This window comes from Hemiscyllium ocellatum, chromosome 18 (genome assembly GCF_020745735.1).
Source record: "Hemiscyllium ocellatum isolate sHemOce1 chromosome 18, sHemOce1.pat.X.cur, whole genome shotgun sequence".
Classification (NCBI taxonomy): Eukaryota; Metazoa; Chordata; class Chondrichthyes; order Orectolobiformes; family Hemiscylliidae; genus Hemiscyllium; species Hemiscyllium ocellatum.
Window position 1 is genome coordinate 40,057,118 of NC_083418.1, and position 24,019 is coordinate 40,081,136.

The 24,019-nt window shown below is 40.1% G+C and overlaps 1 protein-coding gene across 3 annotated transcripts in view; it reads right to left on the reverse strand.

Moving 5' to 3' along the window:
- chka (choline kinase alpha) overlaps positions 1-11,112 on the reverse strand; it is a 61,735-nt gene extending 50,623 nt beyond the window's left edge. The window contains exons 1-3 of one of the 3 annotated variants that reach the window (XM_060838895.1): positions 11,026-11,112; positions 10,483-10,681; positions 3,820-3,928 (exon numbers count right to left, since the gene is read on the reverse strand). In XM_060838895.1, the coding sequence (XP_060694878.1) occupies positions 3,820-3,928; positions 10,483-10,681; position 11,026 (309 nt within the window). In that variant the 5' untranslated portion in view covers positions 11,027-11,112. The other 2 variants (XM_060838896.1, XM_060838894.1) reach the window with 2 other exon arrangements.
- Between the last annotated feature and the right edge of the window lie 12,907 nt (positions 11,113-24,019).

Here is a 24,019-nt window from a genome sequence, read left to right on the forward strand (position 1 = left end):
TTAGAAACATTCTCCATTCAATAAATAAACTGCTAAAAGAATAGAAGAAAACTGTTTGGGATTAATATATTACTGTTCAGAATAATTTTAAGGATTACATGTATTTAATTCCTGAAGATTTTTTAAGGCATTGAGTGATAAGCTTCTTGCTCTATGTTTTTAAACTTATAATTCTTATCTTGCTTCAAATAAATGTTGTGTGCTACCATAAATGTTTTAGACTTAATTTGTTTAACAAAATGTATAAATGCAATTGCATATCCTTTAGGAGGACTCAGTCCCACTGTGGTATTCAAAGGTTGAAACTAAGCAACTTTTCCTCCCATACTTTCCAGTGCCCAATATTGTTGCTGCATGTTTTTTCAATGTAATACTCGATGCTCTACAATCTAACTATGTTACATTATATTGTGATGGATATTTTACCCCAATTTCTTTAAGTTACTTTTTAACCTTTAAAAAGATTGATCCTACATGTATTTTAAACACCCTATTTGTTTAGTCATATTGCAATCATATGGGAAATAATTTTTTCTATGAGATGTTTGGCAACAAAACAGACATGATTGTTACAATTTTGTTGTGACTTGACAGTTGTTTTGTTTTGAAAATATTTATTTTATCTGACTAAGTTATAACAAAGGCATTAAAACAGATTACCATGTAATCCCCAAAATATAAAATCTGACTGTAAATCAGCCACTTTATTTTCCTTGAAGCTATTCTATTTATATAAGTATGCATGCTTTCAGGGAGAACATTAATTCAGAAAAATAAAGCAAAACTGCTAATTTTCCAATCTTGGTTTTGTATGTTCATGTTAAAACAGAGCAAAAATTAAAAGTTTAATATGGCCCATAAAAAAACCTCTGCTGTCAAAAGAAACTGAATTCTTTCCCTAACTGGCTGCAGGTAGAGTTAATTGCAAAGTTTAAAGGAGGAAGAAGTGCGTCAGCTTTTTGCTAGGCAAAACATCAAAGAATATGGAGCAGAGATGGAGGTGACCGACAGATCAGTCACGATCGAAGTGAATAATAGATGAGGCTTTGGAGTCTGAATGACCTACGCCTGCCTTGGTTACGAAGACAGTCACGATCAAACTACTGGTGATAATAATGTGTCATGTGACCTGAGGCAACAAGGTTAATTGCAGGAGTTTGTAAAATATAATTTGTTTCTTTGAATCATAGAGGAACACAGTCATGTAAATTTTCTTTTCCCTAGTTCAAAATGAAATGCAACAGAAAAGAAAGTCAGTTAGCTAATTTCACAGCCAGCCTTACAAATAAATTTACAGTTTCACCTTAAAGGATGAGACTCCAGCATGCACATGTTCTCTCAACAGGGAAACACCATTCCAGGGCATTGAAAAATAAATAAAAAACTTGTATGCCATGGTTTTATTCACTATATTCAGCACGAAGACCTCTATTACATCAAATGATCAAACAATCAGGAGCGCCAGGACTCAAATTTAATGACATTCTACCTAAGTTAAATTTCAGAACTAGACAACAAATTGGAATTACAACTAGCTGGCTGTAAGGTCAGGAGCAAAGAGGGCAAGACTAGCTACATAAAATGGCAACAGTTGGAAGTAGGACATGCAAGGGTCAATACAGGACTACTACTTCTATTAACAATTAGACTTCGGAATCAAATTTCTAAATGTGTTGACAATAATAAAAGGGCAGGCTGGTTAACTGAACAGGATGGCAATAAATTACAATAGGCTTCAATAAATGCACAAAATAAATCAAATAAATCAGTATTTTGATTTAAAGTAATTATTTTTGACTTGTAAAATAAGCAGCTAAATGGGATAGGGGACCTGGGAATACAAGGTCTGATTAAGATCATAATTTCATTACAAAAACAAACCTAGCAGGATGGTTATCTCTAGATGGACTCTATTAAAAGGTAGGAAAGTTACGCTAGGGTGAGGGTTATCCTATACCTGGAGTACTGTTTGCAGCTCTGGTAATTTACAAATTTGGTACTAAAAATGCACAGATACGTGCTCATTGAAATGAAACTGTCAGAGGGGGGGAAATCTAATAAAAGGTACTTAAGATGCTTTCACAGATTAAACAGGACAGGTCTCTCTTTGGGGAAAAGCAAAACCAGAGACAACCTAGGTCACTTAGACATCAAATAGGTCATTCAGAAGCAAAGGTCTATCTGGATAGAAGCAAAATTGCTGAATGCATTCCCACAGGATGTTTTCAGTCATATCTTTAGGTAAGGTGAAGTAAGCACGTGAAGGAGAAAAGAGTAGAATGTTATTCAAATTTAAGTTAAAATGTGGAAAGCTTGAGGCAGCTGAAGTACAGCAGAAACATCAGTACAGATGGGTGGACTGCATTCTTGCTTCTGGACTTATTCTAAGAAAGCACAGCAAGAGTGTTAAGTCAAAAAAGAGGAAGTATAGATTGTATGTGAGATTTTTTTCTATAATGAGGAGTGCAACATTCATCTAATTAGTGCTTGAAAACAGCTTAACTACTGTTTTAGTTTGAACCATTTTATAGTAATGTATTTGTTGCAGAATAACAACTGTCAATGTATTCAATGTATAGTGTACATACAAATAATATAATGGAATACAATGGTTCCATCATTATTACTTCTATTAGTTATAGGAGTTAATAGGGTGTGTGCATTATAAGGAATTAAAGAATGCAAACCATCATGTATTTCAGAGTTTTACTCAGGAGGTGTATTCAAAATTGTTGCAAGTTACATCATTTCCTATTAGCTATTGATTGTACGACATAACACTGCAGTGATTAACTACCATAGTCATACAAATGTGATCAGGCGACAGGAGCTTAAAATATTAAATTCGAGGGTTTCATTTTGCCCCATATCCACTAATTGTGGAACTATTACAAACACTACAAACACTCTAAACTTAAAGCTATATTGCATAAACGCAGAATCCTACCTTTCGACCATTTGTAACAGGTGTCTTTTCTAAATTCTTAAATATTTATAATTTTTGTTCAAAAGAAAGTGAACTAAACCAAACAATTCGATCAGAATGACCTGAAGTCTACAAAGCCAGTGACAGGACTAGCAGTTTACAGTATTCAAAATGAAATACTGAAAAAAATTCCTTTATGTGCATGTTCATGATTAACGTTTCAGTAATCTGCTGGGAAAGTGGTCATTTTCACTTGCAAATTTTCTGAAAAGAAGCAGATTTCTTATTAGCTACTGTATTTCTCAAGTCCAGTAACCTAGTAAATGTTTTAAGCTTACATCAATCTAGATTGCAATTTTCTACACTTCAATTATTTGACATTAAAATATTCCATGAACCACAAAATGATCAATGTGCATTACTTTAATTCATTTCTCAGCAAACTGAAAAAATATATATTTTTAATTGTAAAGACATTTTAAACATCTCAATCTTTAACATCTCAAAATATTTGTCATTGTTTTCACAAAATGTAGAATAAACTAGAACTGTGGCTCAGGATGGAATTCTACAAGAAAGTTTCAATAAATGGAAACATTTGTATCAATTTATTGGGCTAGGTCATTTACTCAAAGGAAATCAGGATTTGAGAGATTTTAACACTTAACATATTAATCTATATTGCTGATACATAATGCTTTTGACTCACATATACACATGTAAGCAAACATTATAAGTTAATGAAAATGTTGCTCAAAATGAACGATTATTCAAACAAATCATTTACTTCATTATAATTTCGCCCTAGTTTCTAACACTTAACAGAAAATCTTAAGCTCTCAGACATGCTTGTATCATAAATGAAAATCCCACCTCCAAAAACACAATCTCACCTGAAGAATTGCACCATATAGTCGAAGGAGAACACACCGTGGTTCATCCTTCACACAGCTTTTAGTATCAGGCAACGAGCATTGAAAAAGTAGATTACTAAGGCCACCCCTGTCCAAAAGAAAATCAAGAATAATATTAAACAGAAGCAGAAGTGGAATAATTGAAAATTTGCAGCAAATCTGTTACAAATTCATGCACAATACCAGGAAATATTATAGATATCACAAATTCAGATTTTTCTTCCCCATATGATCCAGCTTTTAACACATTTCACCTTGTTTTAGGCAAACTTGAGTTTCAGGTCAAGTAGAAGCTAGAGTACCAGATCGGACTCAATTGGTCATGCATAATAGGTACAGAGGGACTGAAATGATTCTGAACAGCTAAGTGCAGTTCTATGAAGATGGTTCTTTCATTGTCACTCACTTCAACAGCTTCAGTTTCTTCAGACATTGCTGCAGTCTGCCCTTGGATAGGGTTTCAAGGCCAAGCAAATGACAACATTGTGGTCATTCAATGCTGGCATTACTCAACGTCTCAAACTTTGAACAGTGCCTGTGCACCCGCTGCCTCCAGCGCCACCGTGCTCATGCTGCCCTCTGTTTTGAAGTGCCGCTGGCCTCTGGGCATAAGTGGACGGCAGCAGAGCTGGCAATGACAGGCCTGTGCAACCAGGGCACCAAGTAGCCAGCCAGAGGGCAGAGCACAAGATCCCTACAGCACCACATAATGCAGCAAGTCTTTCATGGGAGCAAGACTGGTGTTCCTTGAAGTGATCAAAGTATCTTGGGGTAGAGATTTCCCCAGATTTTTGCTGTTTTATTCTCCGTGCACTTCTACCAAAAATCAGCATTACCTACACAAACAACCAGAAGTGCAAACCGAGTTTCTAAAATCTTTTATAGACGTTCAAAAAACTCTAAAAGTCATCCATACCCATAAAAATGGACATACTTTTAGGATGAACTATCAGCTGTAGGTGCTTTTGACAAGGGTCTTCCTTTACTAGCCTTTTACAAAGCTCTAAAAATTACATTGGTTCTTTTTGACATAAGGATAACACCACCTTAAAAAGGTTCTGAATGCAAGTTGCTCAGACTGACCACTATACAGTAAAATAAATAACCAACAGAGTCTGCATATTTAAGTCACTTTCAATAATTTGAAATGGTGTTAATCATAGGTAGTGGATTAGCAAAGTCATTAAAAGTACATTTTTGGGATGAACCCATTTGGAACTGCATCAGTTTAAAGAAAATATTGCTTGATAGATTTAAACTTTGAAAAAATTAATCTTGATCAGATAGGCAGAGTGACAGATTGAGTTAATCTAGATATACTAGATTATTGAGTGTGCAAACTCAACACAGACAGTTGCCTGAGGTGTTAATCGAACCCAGGTCACTGGCACTGGAGACAGCAGTGCAAACCACTGCCACCCAAAAATGGTAATGGTAAGGTCCTGTGGAGTGTTGCCAAATAAAGGGTCCTTGGAGTGCAGGTTCATAGTACCTGTGACTCACCTTCCAAGGAACTAAGTGTAGTGAATGTGTTTTATAAACTTGCCTTTATTGGTCATTGCATTGAGTATAGAACTTAGGAGGTTGTTGCTTGAAAAGCACAGCAGGCCAGGCAGTATCCGAGGTGCAGGAAAAGCAGTGTTTCAGGCCGAAACCCTTCATCAGGAAGCCTCAGGGGTGGAGGCACCTAGTCTCATACCTGAAGGGCTCCAGCCCGAAACGTCAATTTTGCTGCTCCTCCAATACTGCCTGACCTGCTGTGCTTTTCCAGTAACACACAACTGACCTCCAGCATCTGCAGACCTCACTGTCTCCTGCAAGAGTTAGGAGGTCATGTCACTGTATATGGCATCGGTTAGGCCATTTTTGGAATATTGTACTCAATTCTGCTCTCCTTGCTACAGAAAAGATGTTAAACTTAAAGGATTCAGAAAAGAATTACAAGGATGCTGCCAGGGTTAAAGGGTTTGAGTTATAGAGAGGCTGAAAAAGGCTGGGTTATGCTCCCTTGAGTGTCAGAGGCTGACTGGCGACCTTAGAGTTTCATAAAATCATGAGGACATGGATAGGGCAAACAGGCAAGTCTTTTTGCTAGGGTAGGGGTCCAAAACTGGAGGGGATATGTTTGAGATGATATGGGAAAGATTTAAAAGAGACCTAAGGGGCAACTTTTTGACACAGCAATGGTATGTGTATGGAATGACCTGCCAGAGGAAGTGGTGGAGGCTGTTACAACGACATTTAAAAAGGCACCTGGATGGGTATATGAGTAGGAAGGGTTTAGAGTGATCTGGGTCAAATGGGACTAAAGCGGTTTAGGATATTTGGTTAGCATGGACGAGTTGGATCAAAGGGATTGTCTCAATGCTGTACAACTGTGACCCTAAATTGCTTCAGTTCATTTTTAAGGACTTTCATTTCCTCAAATCTTCTGGCCTCGTTCCTCTCTGGAAGATACTGTTTTCTCACTGACACAGTTAAATTGAAATCTCTTCTAATGATGAGAGCTGCCTTAGTTTCTTTCTGATACTAAAATGTGTTCTACCAATAACAAATGATTGGCTACACAGTAATCACTTAAAGTGAACTAATCCTGCATTTCCTTTTTCTCCTCAATTTCTCCAAGTTTGTAAATATGTATATAAATGACTGGTGCTTCAAAGTCATTAAATCATACTAATCTTATTTTAAAAGCTGATCTACCATATTTTCCTCAGTCTGAAGAAAAGACAGGATATTTAATCTATCTTCAAGTTATCCCTTAACTGAGAGATCAACCATATAGACCCTCATAATTGAAGGCGAAAAATTGCATTAATTACTTCATATGCAGTCTCACCAGGACTGAATAGCTTTATGACATGATCTCTTAGGATTCATACCTCTTGCAATGCTTTCAAAAATACTAACAGTGATAGAAGATTGGAGCCATTTGGAATCCATTTCAAAATATTGAAATGGGCTAAAGCCTATTATATTGAATGGTGTCAAAATGCCTTTTTGAAATCCAGGGCAAAGAGCATCAACTACCTCTCCCCTCTGTACCTTGTGGCCTTCTCAGTGGCAACATGACACACAGGACATTCTTTCCTGAAACCATACTGATCCTCCAGATATTTTATGCTCAATGTGCTCCCTTGTTATCCTTCATGATACTATTGGAAAAGAATTTGGAATGTATGATAAGGATAACAATTGGGTAGTTGATTCCTTGCTCCTTTTTGCACAGAATAATATTGCTACATTTAAATCAATTGTAATTTAGCCTGAATGGAAGGAACATGTGAAAATAACCATTCTTATATGAGAACCGAAAGACAATTCCTTTGGAACTAGATATGGACATTTGGTACTAATCCAAAATTTCTCAGTTTGTTGAACTATCAAGGAAACTTATTCCAAGAAAAAGGTGGTCAATACACAAAAACTGGAAATGATGCAACCATACATGCTGGCAGCTGTATAAAGCAAATGGACCCCATGAGATAATATTCTTCTTACCTTGTGTACTTCAGTGTTACAAACTAATCTCAATGTCACTTCCCATTAAGAATTCAACTGCATAGCAGATCACCTTAAACATCAACATTCACGGACATAAATAATAAGGGAATAGCCAGGTGGTCTGCTTGTTCCCACTGCTCATGTCATATGCAAAAGTTCAGAGGAGAGTGCTATGTGGCATGTTACATGCAAAGACTCAAAAAAGAACTAGGATGGTTCAGGACTCAGTTTAAGAGTCATAGAAATGTACAGCATGGAAACAGACCCTTCGGTCCAACCCATCCATGCCGACCAGATATCCCAACCCAATCTAATCCATCTGCCAACACCTGGCCTATATCCCTCCAAACCCTTCCTATTCATGTACCCATCCAAAATGTCTTAAATGTTGCAATCTAAGTTGCTCCTTGGATCTCTTTGACATCTTTCCCCTCACCCTAAACCTATGCCCTCTAGTTCTGGACTCCCTGAACCCAGGGAAAAGACTTTGCCTATTTATCCTATCCATGCCCCTCAATTTTGTAAACCTCTAGAAGGTCATCCCTCAGCCTCCGACACTCCAGGGAAAATAGCCCCAGCCTGTTCAGCCTCTCCCTATAGCTCAAATTCTCCAACACAGGCAACATTCTTGTCAACCCTTTCGAGTTTCACAACATCTTTCCAATAGGAAGGAGACCAGAATTGCATGCAATATTCCTAACAGTGGCCTAACCAATGACCTGTACTCAATAATCTGACCAATAAAAAGAAAGCATACCAAACACCTTCTTCACTACCCTATCTACCTGCAACTCCACTTTCAAGGAGCTATGAACCTACACTCCAAGGTATTTTTTAAGATTAGATTACTTAGTGAGGAAACAGGCCCTTCGGCCCAACAAGTCCACACCGACCCACCGAAGCGCAACCCACCCATTCCCCTACATTTACCCCTTTACCTAACACTACAGACAATTTAGCATGGCCAATCCACCTGACCTGCACATCTTTCTTCAGCAACACTCCCTAGAACCTTACCATTAAGTGTAAAAGTCCTGCTAAGATTTGCTTTCCCAAAATTCAGCACCTCCCATTTATCTAAATTAAACCCCATCTGCCACTTCTCAGTCCATTGGCCCATCTGGTCAAGATCCTGTTGTAATCAGAGGTAACCTTCTTCGCTGTCCCCCATACCTCCAATTTTGGTGTCACCTGCAAACTTGCTATCTGTACCTCTTAGGAGTTTAAGTCTGTACTGTTTTAAATCTTTACTGATTCTACATATAATCATTGTTGCAAATATGGATAGAATGGGCTGATATTTGTATTTATATTGTGGAATGGTCTATTTTAATTGAGAACGTAATTGGTGTCCACACAGTATTTTACCAAAATTCAGAAGCAATTGATGGCACTGCACCATAAGATGCAGGTTTCGATTCAGAGGAGACTTGGCATTCTTACAGAAGCTCTCTATTGTGATCACAAGGAAAGTACATGAAGAAATACTGAACTGTAACAATGTTCAAACATGGTTTCTGGCCTTCTAAATAAAACTCATGCTTTGAACTTCAGCAAGTGAACTGGAAAGTCCTTGCTACCAAAACAAAGAAACTGGTGAATAAGTCATTGGTGCTTTTTTCTTAAGACCTGCAAACTTGGCAGTATGAAGTATGCATTGACAATTGACGCTTTGCAACATACATAACCAATTACAATGTTTTCAAATTGCCAAAGAGCCTGAGCCACCCATTTTGAGCAATTCAACATTTTAGTCCTAGTTTTGCATTTTGCTACAATGTATATTGACTTTTACGCTCCATAGTCACACCAGGTAAGTTTAGAGAGTGAATAGTAAGTATTTCTAAATATCAGAGTAGTGATGGTTTTAAAGTCACATAGCAAAAAAAATTAGTACAGTTTGGGCAGTTAATTATAAGGATAGATTTCATAAGCATAGCGCTTTCTGACAGAGAGAGGACTCGTATGTTGGGGTATTCACAGGTCAAAAAGATTTTTCATAGGGCAAATATAGAGAACTATTCCTTTGGCTTGCCAAAACAAACTTAATACCAGAAGTGGGACCATACAACAATATCTGGAACTTTTTTTTTTACACAAAAGCAGAAATCTGGAACCTTCAAAGTTGATGTGAATACTGGAACTTGAAGCTTTCCAGAGTGAGACACAGCTTGTACTTTGATAAGTGTTATCAAGGGACATAGAATAACGATGACAAAATACAGATTTGCAGATCAGCCATGATCTAGTCGAGAAGCAGAACAAGCCCCAGGAGTTGAATAGCCCGTTCCTATGTCCGTGCCCCTGCAAACAGGCTAATACATTTGTTAAATGTTTACTTGTTACAAACATAACAAGAGTTTTACGCAATAGTTATTTTACTTACATCCTAAATTCTTGCTTGGTGAGATCATCTTACACCGCAAAGGTGTGGAACTATTAACTACCAATTAGTGAAAAATATCCCACATCACTTGTATTTCAAATTGCACTAAACAGACGCATTTCCAATCAGTATTTCGATTTGATCAAATTAATATCCATCGATTATTTACAAGTCAAAGTGCATTTTAAGCATGATGGATTGGACTGGGTGGGGACAATGCGGGATCAAATTCACCTCAAGTCTCTTTCTTGGTAAATCTGTATTGAATTCCAAATTTTTTTAAACCTCCATTCCACTTAATATCTAGACTGCTAGAGATTTTTTAAATAATACAAAGCTTTACGCCCAATACACTTACTAATTTCTATTAACATTTAAAAAGATGAAACATTAAGCGGATCGTGTTGCCATGGAGTTACTTAATGCCATTGCAACCACAAGATTGCTTTTCTTAGTATTCTTTTTCACGGCGACAGATCCTTTTGAAAATGATAACAGTGCATATTAAAATACTCGGTTTGGATTATACTGCCGCTCAAAGGGGATGTTGCGCCCTGTCCGGAAGATGTCGTGTCGCCTCCATCTTTAATCAATTCGTTTCATTTTTTGTTACCTTTTTTCCCCCTGTCATGAAATTCAGATTCAAGACTACTCCATTTTTAAAAAAATCACCCAACTTAACCACTATCCCCGCCCCCCCCCAAAAAATACTGACGAAGAAAATGCTTTAAAAGGATACACAAGACACTAACCGAATGATGCTAATTTGAAACTCGTCTTCTGACAGGGTTTTCCAAGCACCTCGAAGAAAATCTTTACACCACAGATAAGCTTTATGTCTGGTTTGAGGGTCGGGTGCGTCTGGTCTTCCAGCTTTGTACTCGATGTCTTCCTCATCCTGAACGCGGATCCCATTCTGTGCAATTAGCAGCCCCATCCCTAGAGTGTCCACTGCGTTGGAGAATTTGGTTTTCATTTATATTGATAGAGAAAAAAAATATAATTACAATGATCACTTCAGGGGGGAGGAAGATAACCTCACAGCAGTTGGAACCAACACCACCCCCTTTTACTCCCAATAGCAGGAGTTCACAAAAAACTGGGAGACAAAGAGATGGAAAGAGAGAGAAAAAAATCAAACTCTTAAAATAACTGCACCTAGAATTACTGCGGAAAAACAATTTTTAAAAAATCAATATTTTTAAGTTCTTTAAGTCGAAAAATACAAATTCAATATCATGAAAGGTTAACGCCGACAGATAAAATATATCTACAGATCTTAAGAGAAGATTTACTAAATTTAATGGTTGTAAACGATGACTAATGCTTTTTATGCCTAATATAACTTGCTGCACTATCCACCCCAAAAGCAATCCGCACTATGCGCAACCAGCGGATGTGCTCCTTATTTAATGCTTTTCTGACGTCCTTTACCAATAAGCTGAAAGAATGTGATTGGAAATACAGCCTGCCTCGCCCCCCTGCCATCCAATGGCTTTGAGCCTTAGTTCGTTGACGCTCTCAGTTCAGAACATTGCCACAATTACCAGTCTATTGTTTTACAGTCGGATTCTTATCCCAGTCATGATTTTTTTGAAAAATACGCTTTTTTTTGCCTCCTGCAAAAATCCTTCAGTGAAAACAGAAAACGCTGGAGAAATTCAATAGGTCCGACTGGATTTACCCAGACAGAGGCAGAGTTGACCAACAGCTCTTCTTCAGAACTGAAAAGGGAGTGGAATTTTTTTTTAAAATACTGAGCAAAGAAGAGCAAGTGGAACAGGTGCAAAGGATGCCCAGTTCAAACGCAAAGGAAATTGTAATGGAATGGGTGGAGCTGCAATGTCGGTGTGAATGTTCATTTTGAGTAGTTCAACTCTGCTGAGAGCGAAACCAGCAAAACACAAACAAGACGTGAGGGTAGAGTATTAAAATGGAGGACAGTGTTCATGCTCTGAAGTTGTTGAACTCAGTACTGTTTCCTAAAGGCTGTAAAGTGTCAAAAGTGGAAAATGAAGTCTTGTCTGTGGTGGGTAAAGTATAGGAGAGGATTCTGAAAGACAGGATTTATGATTACTTGGAAAACCACAATTTGATTAGAGATAGTCATTATGGTTTTGTCAGGGGGCAGGTCATCCCTCACAAACCTTATTGACTTCTATGAGGATGTGACAAAACACATTGATGAAAGTAGAGCACAGGATGTGGTATATGTGGACTTTAGCAAGGCGTTTGATAAGGTTCCCCATGGTAGACTCATTCAAAAGGTAAGGAGGTATGGAATACAGGGAAATTTGGCTGTCTGGATATAGAATTGGCTGGCCTATAGAAGAGAGAGTGGTGGTAGATGGAAAGTATTCAGTCTGTAGCTTGGTGATCAGTGGATGAGTTCTGGGATGGATCCACCCCATGGCTCAACACTTTAACTCCTCCTCCCACTCCACCAAGGTCATGCAGGTCCTTGGACTCCTCCATCGCCAGACCATAACAACACGACGGTTGGAGGAAGAGTGCCTCATCTTCCGCCTAGGAACCCTCCAACCACAAGGGATGAACTCAGATTTCTCCAGTTTCCTCATTTCCCCTCCCCCCACCTTGTCTCAGTCAAATCCCTAGAACTCAGCACCGCCTTCCTAACCTGCAATCTTCTTCCTGACCTCTCCGCCCCCACCCCACTCTGGCCTATCACCCTCACCTTGACCTCCTTCCACCTATCACATCTCCAACGCCCCTCCCCCAAGCCCCTCCTCCCTACCTTTTACCTTAGCCTGCTGGACACACTTTCTTCATTCCTGAAGAAGGGCTTATGCCCGAAACGTCGAATGTCCTGTTCCTTGGATACTGCCTGACCTGCTGCGCTTTTCCAGCAACACATTTTCAGTTCAGATGAGTTCTGAAACCTCTACTCTTTGTCAATTTTATAAATGACTGGAATGAGGAAGTGGAAATGTGGGTTAGTAAGTTTGCTGATGACACGAAGGTTGGTGGTGAGGTAGATAATGTGGAAGGCTGTTGTAGGTTACGACGGGACATTGACAGGATGCAGAACTGGGCTGATAAGTGACAAATGGAGTTCAGCCTGGAATAGTGTGAAGTGATTAAATTTGGAAGGTCAAATTTGAATGCAGAATACAGGATTAAAGGTAGGATTCTTGGCAGTGTGGAGGTACAGAGGGATCTTGGGATCTATGTCCATAGATCCCTCAAAGTTGCCACCCAAGTCGATCAGGTTATCAAGAAGTGTGGTGCTAGAAAAGCACAGCAGGTCAGGCAGCCACTGAGGAGCAGGAGATTCAACGTTTTGGGCAAAAACCCTTAATCAGAAATGCTCATTGCTGATGAAGGGCTTTTCCTGAAACGTCGATCCTCCTGCTCTTCGGATGCTGCCTGACCTGCTGTGTTTTTACAGCACCACACCCTCTGCTCTAATCTCCAGCATCTGCAATCCTCAATTTTGCCCAATGTTATCAAGAATGCATTTGGTGTATTAGCTTTCATCAGCAGGGGGGTTGAGTTTAAGAGGTGTGAGGTTATGTTGCAGCTCTATAGAGCCCTGGTTAGACCACACCTGGAATATTGTGTTCAGTTCTCAAATCCGTACATTGATGTGAAATCCATACGTCAATGTGGATTTCAACAGTTTCGTCATTTCCCCTCTCCCACCTTATCCCAGATCCAATCTTCCAATTCAGCACCAACCTCTTGAACAGTTTTACCTGTCCATCTACTTTCCCACCAATCTACTCAAAACTTCTCTCTGACCTATCACTTTCGTGCCCACCTTCATCTACTTATGGCATTCCAACTACCTTCCCCCCCAGCCCCACCACCTCCTATTTATCTCTCAGCCCCTTTGGCCCACCCCCTCATTCCTGATGAAGGCTTATGCTCAAAACATTGACTCTCCTGCTCCTCGATCGGCTGTGCTTTTCCAGCACCAATTTTTTGAACAAACATCAATGTTCCCAGAAACAAAAACAGAAGTTGCTGGAAAAGCTCAGCAGGTGATGAAAAATCAGAATAAACATTTTGGGTCTGGTGATTCTTGCTCAGAACTCCTTGGAGATGCCTGTGATCCTGGATGGATTCAAAGCACGAGTGATGAAACTTCAGGTGGGGTAAGTCTGAGCCAGAGGCATCACCGAGGAATGTAATGTGGCAGTGGAAATGAATTTTAGCAAATACCTACTCAAACACCAGGAGTGACAATGAATTTAATGTTGGTGCACAAGAAAACAAATTGGAACAGAAAACCCATGGGAGAGAGAAGCAGAACGTCTTCAAGGTGGGCATGTCTTGAAGAAATGTGGCACTGAGTTATATACTAAATAAAAACCGAAAGAACTGCGGATGCTATAAATCAGAAACAAAAACAGAAGGTGCTGGAAAAGCTCAGCAGGTTTGGCAACATCTGTGAAGAGAAATCAGAGTTAATATTTCGGTCCAGTGACCTTCAGAATCATGACTCCCAGCACCGAGCCCTGTGGTAAACCACAGGTCACTAGCTTCCAATTATGAAAAGAATTCTCCACCATCACCCTTTGCCTCCTATTTGAAAGACAGTTTTGGCTCCATTTGCCTTGGATCCCATGGGCTGTTACCTTTCAGACCAGCCTTCCATGTGGGACCTTATCAAAGGTCTTAGGTGAAGTCATGTAAACCACATCAACTGCATTCATCTCATCTAATATATTTTGTCAAAAAAAAGTTAAATTAGTCAGACAGAAAATCCCTCTAACAAATCTGTGCTGTCTATTGCTGATCGATCCCTGCCTTTCCAAGTATTGATGAATTCTGTCCTTCAAATTTTGTCCAATAATTTCCCTTCTACTGAGGTCAGATGAACTGGTCTGTAATTATTTGGCCTATCTCTGTTGCCATTATTGAACAAAGGAATCATATTAGCTCTCCTCCAGTCATCTGGCACTTCACCTGTGGCCAGCAAAGTATTAAATAATACTGCCAGGGCCCATCAATCTCCTTGCCTTCCATAGCAGCCTGGAATACATCCCATCACGCCCTGGGGGTTTATGTCTGCTAAAACATCTAATATTTCCTTTTATTATTCTTAAATGTTCTAGAACCTTACCAAGCCAAGTGAAATCTTGGTCACAGTGTCTTTCTTGTCTGTGAGACAGCGGAAAAATATTCATTTAACTTCACCCACGTCCATTGGCTACATGCACAGGTTGCCTGTTTGGTCTCTAGAAGGTCTCACTCTTTCCCTGGTCTCACTCTTCTGCAAATGCATGGTAAGGTGCAATATGAGGGTAAGAGAGTGTGCGAAGTGATGGAGGAGTGGAGAATGTCACAGAAGGAACAGTTCCTGCAGAACTCTGACAATGGAGGGAAGGGAAGATATGCTTGGTGCTAGTGTCTTGCTGAAAGTGATGGAAATAGCAGATAGTGATCACTTAAATGTGGAGACTGGTTGCTGAAAAGTGAGGACAAAGAAACCCTATTATTCTTGGCTGAGGGAAGATGTGTTAGAAAATACAGTCATGTGATGTCAGACCAATTGGTTTGATGAAGGGTTTATATTTAAAATGTTTCTCAAATCAATTACTGAGGGACTTGGGCCATTCTGCGGCATTTCCAACCTAAAGTTATTATAGTCCCCCACTATAGTTTCCACACTGTAAGTAATCTAATCTAATCTAAACAGAGTAACCAAATTATTCACAGTCCCAATTGCATCATTATAGTGCTGGCAAATTTAGAAAGGATAATTGGCCATTAAAACAATCTTTTCTAAAACTAAACTGTTGAGAAATATAATCAGAAAGATGTAGATTTCAGTCATGCTTTACATAAATTATCAGATTAAGGCATTGCTAAATATTTTTACAGTAACCCTTGAGGCAGTTTTGCCAACTTTTAGATTTTGTCAGTTTTTAACACATCATGATATTAAATTATCCAGTTAGTTCTGATCAACAGGCATTATAGTTTCATTGTAATAGAAACAGGAGTAGGTCATTTGGTGTGCTTGCTCCACCATTCATTAAGATCATGGCTGATCTATTCATCTTCTACCTGTGTTATTCCCATAACCCTTAATTCCCCTACCTTGCAAAAACCCATGCACTGTGTCTTGAATAAACTTAGTGAAGCTGCTTCTACTGCCTCCTTGGGCAGAAAATTCCATAGATTCACTCCTCCCTGGAAGAAGCATTTCCTCCTCATCTCTGTCCTAAATCTACTCCCCCTAACCTTGAGGCCATGTCCCCTAGTTCTAGTCTCACCCATCAGCAGAAACAACTTGCCTGTGATCTCACCTATCCCTTTCATAATTTTATGTTTCTATAAGATCCCCTCTCCTTCTAAATTCTAGCGAGTACAGTCTCAGGCAGCTCAACCTCTCCTCATAGAGTGACCCCCTCATCTCCAGAATCAACCTGGTGAACCTTCTCTGCACCGCCTCCAAAGTCAGTATATCTTTCCGTAAGTAAGGAGACCAGAACTGTACACAATACTCCATGTGCGGCCTCACCAACACTTTGTACAATTGCACAGAACCTCCCTGCTCTTAAATTTGATCCCTCTAGCAATGAAAGCCAATATTCTGATTGCCTTCCTGATTACTTGTTGCACCTGCAAATCAACTTTAGCGATTCATGTATAAGTACTCCTAAGTCCCTCTGCACAACAGCATGCTGCAATCTTTCACCACTTAAATAATACTCTGACCTACTACTTTTACTTCCAAAGTGGATAACCTTACATTTACCAACATTGTACTCCATCTGCCAGACCACTTGCCCACTCACTTAGCCTATCTAAATCTCTCTGCAGACCATCCACATTCTCTACACAGTTTGCCTTTCCACTCAATTTAGTGTCATCAGCAAGCTTGGATATAAGAACTTGGTCTCCTCTTCCAATATATCATGAACAGTTGTGGGCCCAACACCAACCCTGCAGCACCCCACTCACCATTGATCTCCAACCAGAGAAACACCCATTTATCCCAAGTCTCTGCTTTCTATTGGTCAAACAATCCATTCTAATACACTCCCCTTAACTCCATGCATTCTTGTCTTATGGATGAGTATTTTTATGTGACACCTTATCAAACTCCTTCTGGAAATCCAAGTATACAACATCCATCCATTCCCCTCCATCCACCGCATTTGGTATATTCCCAAAGAAATCCAGTAAGTGTGTTAAACAATACCTTATTTTCCTGAATCCATGCTGCATCTGCCCAATGGAACCCTTTCCATCCAGATATCTCACTATTTCTAATTTAATGATTGTCTCCAACATTTTCCTGATCACAGATGTTAATTGAACTGGCCTATAGTTACCTGCCTTTTGCCTACACCCTTTTTTAAACTGCCGTATGACATTCGCTGTCTTCCAGTCTGCCGGGACCTGCCCAGAATCCAATGAATTTTGGTAAATTACCACTAACGCATATATTATAACTTCTGCCATTTCTTTCAGAACCCTGGGACGTGTTTCATCAGGACTGGAGACTTATCTACCTTTAGACCCTCAAGTTTTCTCAACACTACCTCTTTAGTGTTAACAATTGAATTGAGGGCCACACTTCTCATCATCTCCTTAACATCATTCTTTGGCATGTTAGATACATCTTTTCCACTGTGAAGACTGACACAGAATAGTTATTCAAGGCCATGGCCATTTCAGCATTACCCAATATTAATTCCTCTTTCTCATCCTGCAAGGGACTTATGTTCACTTTAGCCACCCTTTTCCGTTTTATATATTTATAAAAACTTTTCCTACCTGTTTTTATATTCTGTACTACTTTGCATTCCTAATCTATCTTTCGTTTTTTTAATTGCTTGTTCGTGGTTCTTTGTTGCTTTTTAAAGTTTTCCCAATCTTCCTGTTTACCACTACTCCTGGCTACTTTGTAAACCTGAGCTTTTAATGGGGTGCCTTCGTTTATTTCCTTGCGTATCCAAGGCTGGCCCTTTCTACCCTTGCTATCCTTGTTTAAAAAGCTTCTCCACAAGCAAGAAAGCAGCTGAAATGTAAAAAAATGCAGTTATATGTCAACCTCAGGGAGTTCCATGAGCAGTCTCTCTGTGAGCTCTACCCTGTTTTTCTCACGCAATACTCAGCAGCTAGCCTCATTATTATGCACCTTGCCCCTACAGTGTTCCGCTTGCACTAACTTGTACTTGCTAGCAGCAGAATTACTTACCACTGCCAGAACTTTTCAGTATTCATACAACTGCTGCAATATTAAAAACACAGCTGTGGACCAGGTCAAGCGCTGTCAGTCCAGAATTGCTCTTCGCAGTTCTTGTGTGTGAAAACTTCACAGTTCCTATGTGTGAAATGCTGCTCCAGAAATGGTTTAGAAAGGGACGTTGACCCACCACTTTGCCACAAAGACTAATGGGTGTAGTGGTGGATGGAATAGCTGTCCTCTTTCCTCAGGACTGCCAGAGAGACCCTGCCAGAATGAGTCAAAGTTGTCGGCTGAATCAGTGCGAGATCCACGGTACGAAGGAATGCCCAGCAGTACAGGAAGAGGGTTATAAGAACTCAGAACAAAGATATATTCCATTGCAAGAAAGATAGACCCTTTGATAATAATGGACTACATGGCTAACCAAAGGAGTTGAGGATGATTTCAAATTCAAAGAAAAGATGTACAATATTGGAGAAATTATTGGGAGACCAGAAGATTGGGAACATTTTTGGAAAGCAAAAATGGATGATTAAAAATAAAGAGATAAAAATTAGATACAATAGTTTAGGGCGGCACGGTTGGCACAGTGGTTATCACTACTGCCTCACAGCGCCAGGGACCTGGGTTCAATTCCCGCCTCAGGCGACTGACTGTGTGGAGTTTGCACGTTCTCCCTGTGTCTGCGTGGGTTTCCTCCGGGTGCTCCGGTTTCCTCCCACAGTCCAAAGATGTGCGGGTCAGGTGAATTGGCCGTGCTAAATTGCCCGTAGTGTTAGGTTAGGGGTATGGGTGGGTTGCGAGTCGGTGTGGACTTGTTGGGCCAAAGGGCCTGTTTCCACATCGTAAGTAATCTAATCTAATCTAATCTAAACTAGCAAGAAAAGTAAAAACAGACAGTAAAAGCTCCTACAAGAGCTATTCTTTATATCATGGGAAACATGGTCAAGAAACCTCTGCTAATTACAATCTACCATACTCCTGTTCTTCTCAGCTGACAAATTAGTTATTCTCCATGTTAAACACCAACTGAATGAAGCACTGTAGGTGGCAAGGGTACAGAATGTGCACTAGATGGGAAAACATCACTACTGATCAAACTGCCTGAGTTGTAAAGAAGTGTTGAGAGACTGCACCTGTGACAGATGATGAGGAAGCCAACAAGACAGACTCATGTATTTAACCTCATCCCAACCAATCTACCCTTAAGAGATGCATCTGTTCATGAGGATATTGGTGCAAGATACCACGGTAGTTTTTTTTAGGAAACTGACTCATACCATCACATTGCAGGTATACTTCATTGTGAGTTATGGTACTGTCATCTTGCTGAATAGGACAGATTTCAAAAAGATTGTTCAACTCAAGACTGAGGCACATCCATGACAGACATCAACAGCAGCCGGTGTGTATTAAACTATAATCTGTAACCTGGTGACTCATCATAACCCCAATTATTTGCTTGACTAACCAAGAAGATAGCCTAAAGTAAGAAAGGCTTGCGAATTGTGTACCTTCTCAGTTCACTGTCTACCAGTGATGCAAGCAGCGTGGGATTGCTGAGTCACATCAGCCGATATTTAGGTATAGTTCAGGTTCATAGTTCCTTGGATATGGAATCGCAAGTAGATAGAATAGTGAAGAAAGCATTTGGTATGCTTGCATTTATTAGTCAGTGCATTGAATATAGGAGTTGGGAGGTCATGATGCAGCTATACAGGACATTGGTTAGGCCACACTTGGAATATTGTGTGCAGGTCTGGTCTCACTCCGACAGGAAGAACGTTGTGAAACTTGAAAGGGTTCAGAAAAGTTTTATAAGGAAGTTGCCAGGATTGGAGGGATTGATTGTAGACCAGTTTTTTTCTTGCAGTCTCTCCTGTGGTGTTTTTACCCTGGGCCCAGTTCCTCCAATTTAGTTATAGGGAGAGACTGATTAGGCTGGGGCTATGTTCACTGGATCATTGGAGGTTGAGGGCTGACCTTATGGAGGTTTACAAAATCAAGAGGATAGGGTAAATAGGCGAAGGCTTTTCCACAGAGTAGGGGGGTCTAAAAATAGGTTTAAGGTGAGTTGGGAAAGATTTAAAAGGGACCTAAGAGGCAACTTTTTCCACGCATGTGTGGAATGAGCTGCCAGAGGAAGTGGTGGGGGCTGGTACAATAACAACATTTAAAAGGCATATGGATGGGTATTTGAATAGGGATGGTTTAGAGGGGTGTGGGCCGTATGCTGGCAAATGGAACTAGATTTACTTAGGCTATCTGGTCAGCATAGTGAGTTGGACCAAAGGGTCTGCTTCTGTGCTGTGCATCTCTATGACTCTAGAGTTGACTATTCTAAAAACAAAAACAAATACTTCAACATTATCAATTCTAAACTAAGCAGTTGTCTGGTACAACCTGGGGGTTTGTTTTAAATTTATGACATGGAAATATTAGATGAAACCCAGCCACTGAGCTTACTCTGTCCACAGCAATCTCAGAAAGCCATGCTTCTGCAATAACAAACTGATTTTTTTCCAGACAGAAAACAAAATCAAAGCTTCCTCTGTTATGGCTAATATTGACCCTCTTTCATGCCTTGTGTTTCCTGCATACACAGGAACAATCTGCACTGAGTTGGCAATCTTCCTCAAGTACCTTATGGTATCATTTATCTAACAGATTTTGTTTGAAATATATCAAAAACATCAGTTCAATTTTCTAACATTGTCATCTTTTATGTTGATGAATGCATACGCATATACCCATTAAACAGATAATTAATGGTCAATAAAGTTTATTTTAATGACATTTCTGTGTAATTGGGTTACTACCCCATACTCTACTTATCATCATAAAATGTGATAATCAAAAATTGGTCAGAATTTCTCCCTACAATACTTGAATATTTTATGATGTTTTTACGATGCCACGTTTAACAGGACAAAGTACAAAGTCTCATAAAGTGGCATGATTCTACTGCTTGTTAATTCTGAAAATTTGGACAAGATTTCAGGACCACTGGAAAATTATTGACCTAGCTATGGCAATTTGCATTGGTATTTTTAACTATAAAATTCTAAATTTTATTTTTCTTTTTATAAAATTAGTGTTTTGAAAGTATGATAGTTATTATCCAGGTTTGGAGACGAACTTGGACTGGTGTATTGTGGCAGTGTTTCAGATATTCATAAACTAGCATATTAACTAAACATACCACTTTATAAACAAAAAAAATTCAAATTGATTTTTAAGTCCTTTGTCGTGATTGTAAAGATGTCAGCAGCTGGACCTCATAGAATAGGAGGGGTACTCCCCCTCTGGTGTCAAAGAAACTTCAGAGTCTGAGATGGACATAGAGTCATAAAGAAGTACAGGTTAGACCCTTGGGTCCAACTCATCCATGATCTCCAGATAACGTAACTTAATCTAGCCCCATTTGCCAGCACCTGGCCCATATCCCTCCAAACTCCTCCTATTCATATACCCATCCAAATGCCTTTTAAATGTTGAAAATGTACCAGCCTCCACCACTTCCTCTGGCAGCTTATTCCACACACGCACCACCCTCTACATGAAAAGGTTGCGCCCTAGGTCCCTTTTATATCTTTCCCCTCACTCTAAACCTATGTGCTCTTGTTCTGGACTCCCCCACTCCAGGGAAAAGATCTTGTCTAATTACCCTATTCATGCCCCTCGTGATTTTATAAAACTCTATCAGGTCACCCCTCAGTCACTGACACTCCAAGGAAAACAGCCCAGTCTATTCAGCCTTTCCATATAGCTCAAGCCCCCCCCAACTCTGGCAACATCCTTATAAATCTTTTCTGAACCCTTTCAAGTTCCATAACATCCTTCTGATCGGATGTCACAGCTCTGATGCCTTCACCACCTGAAGAAGAGGACAAAATCTTCTGAGACACTCCAGATGCAAGAGGCAGGCTACAGCACAGTACCCACTGCCCTTAAATGAGGCTGAATTGGAGGAACCGTGCCCAGGGCGAAAACACCACAGGAGACACTGCAATAATATAGTAGGCCTAAGTCCCCAGACATAGAGGGGGAGTGATGTAGTGATTGTAAAATTCAGCCAGGTGGGACATCACAGAATATGAGTTCCCTGATTCGGGCTGTTAACCTCGTCCAATTAGAGACCCCTGGCTGACAGATACAAACAAGAGTGTCAGAGATTCAGCTTACTCTGAGAGATGGCTCTGAGAAAGCCAGGCCAGTGTCAAACACTATGCATATATAGGTAAAGGGTGACTTGGTGATGGGACACCAGCCTCAATGGAGTTATGTCAGTGGTGACAAGAGACAAATAGAAATTACTCACAACAGTTGTCTTTGAGTTGGGACAAGTATTTCTGGTATCATGCTGTTATTTTGGAGGCTTGATTCATTCAATACTGCTTTCAAAGACTGGGCCCAGGATGTGGAGAGAATGCATTTTTTTTTCTGTGCAAGTGACATGGGGGGGGGGGGGTGATGAAATGCAATGAGTAATTCTCCTGACTACCTGCAGACCTACAGTTTTTTTGGTTATTTGGAGCCTAACATTTCCTGAGGCACCAGATACTAAAACATTACAGGAGTTGATACACTTAGTTCAGGAATATTATTACCCCCAAGCCTCCTCTAATTCTGAGACACTATCAGTTTTACTTGGCAGTTCAAGAACCAGGGCAACCCAATTAGGATTTTTGACCAGGTTGGGATGACTGCTAGAGTGATATGATTCTGATTTACCCTTTAATGAGATGCTGAGAAAGCATTTGGCAGTGGAATTAATGATGTCACCATGCAAAAGTGCCTAACTGAAGCCCGTCTGGACTTCAAACAGGCACTGAAACTGGTTTTGTCATTATAAAATGTGCACATGAATTATAGAGAATGCCGATGGAAGTAGACAGCGTCACTTGTACTGAGCTTGGGGAACACCATTTGAATGAAGACAATTGCTTAGCAATATCCTGAACAGAGGGACTCCAGGTCAAACCACAGCAAAACCCCAAAACATACCAAGTCTCAGCCAAATGGTTAACATTTTCTTCAGGATCTCTGCTGGCAAGCCATTGTGGTTGCTGTGGACTCAAGACAAAAAAAAAAGAGTGTCCCACTAGGCCTGAATTGAGGAAGAAAATTCATTGGCCAGTATCCAGGAGAGTGCACACCCTGGAAAGTCCACCAACCCCTGGCCTAGTGGGCGGCACGGTGGCACAGTGGTTAGCACTGCTGCCTCACAGCGCCTGTAGACCTGGGTTCAATTCCCGACTCAGGCGACTGACTGTGTGGAGTTTGCACGTTCTCCCCGTGTCTGCGTGGGTTTCCTCCGGGTGCTCCGGTTTCCTCCCACAGTCACAAAGATGTGTGGGTCAGGTGAATTGGCCAAGCTAAATTGCCCGTAGTGTTAGGTAAGGGGTAAATGTAGGGGTATGGGTGGGTTGTGCTTCGGCGGGTCGGTGTGGACTTGTTGGGCCGAAGGGCCTGTTTCCACACTGTAAATCTAATCTAATCTAAAAAAACAGTTAAATTGCATGGTAACATCCAAATCAGAACCAAATCAAAATAAACATGTAGTTAAATGGTCACCCAATTCTGACTGAGGTTGATACCAGCACGGCTGTATCAGTGATTGCAGAACCAGTCTTTTGCAAAATTCGCTGAAAATAACAAATGCTGGAGATCTCAGCAGGTCAGACAGCATCCATGGAGAGAGACAGAAAGCTAACATTACAAAATTCACTTTGGACTCCAACAGGAACCTTTACAGATTAAGGTTACAACATCATATGAGAAGCAGCTACTTCAATTACCACTGATTCCAGGAAAAGGCTCAAGTCCAAGCTTGATTTTGTGAAATTGGTTGAGAAAGGTTCACCTTGATTTGCTCAACATTTTTTTAAATTAGAAAATGGCTTTGCCTGAGTGAAATCGTAATTAAATACCTAGAAGTAATTCAGGCATATCTAGGAGCCAAGGCCACCTTGCAAGTTGACCAGGAAGCAATTCTGCAAGGTCTGCCCAGTGCCATTTGCCTTAGTGCAAAATTAGAGGCAGAAATTAGGAGGCTGGAAAATGAAGTGATCATCAAACCAGTACCGACTGCAAAAGGGATGTACTGTTGTACTGCT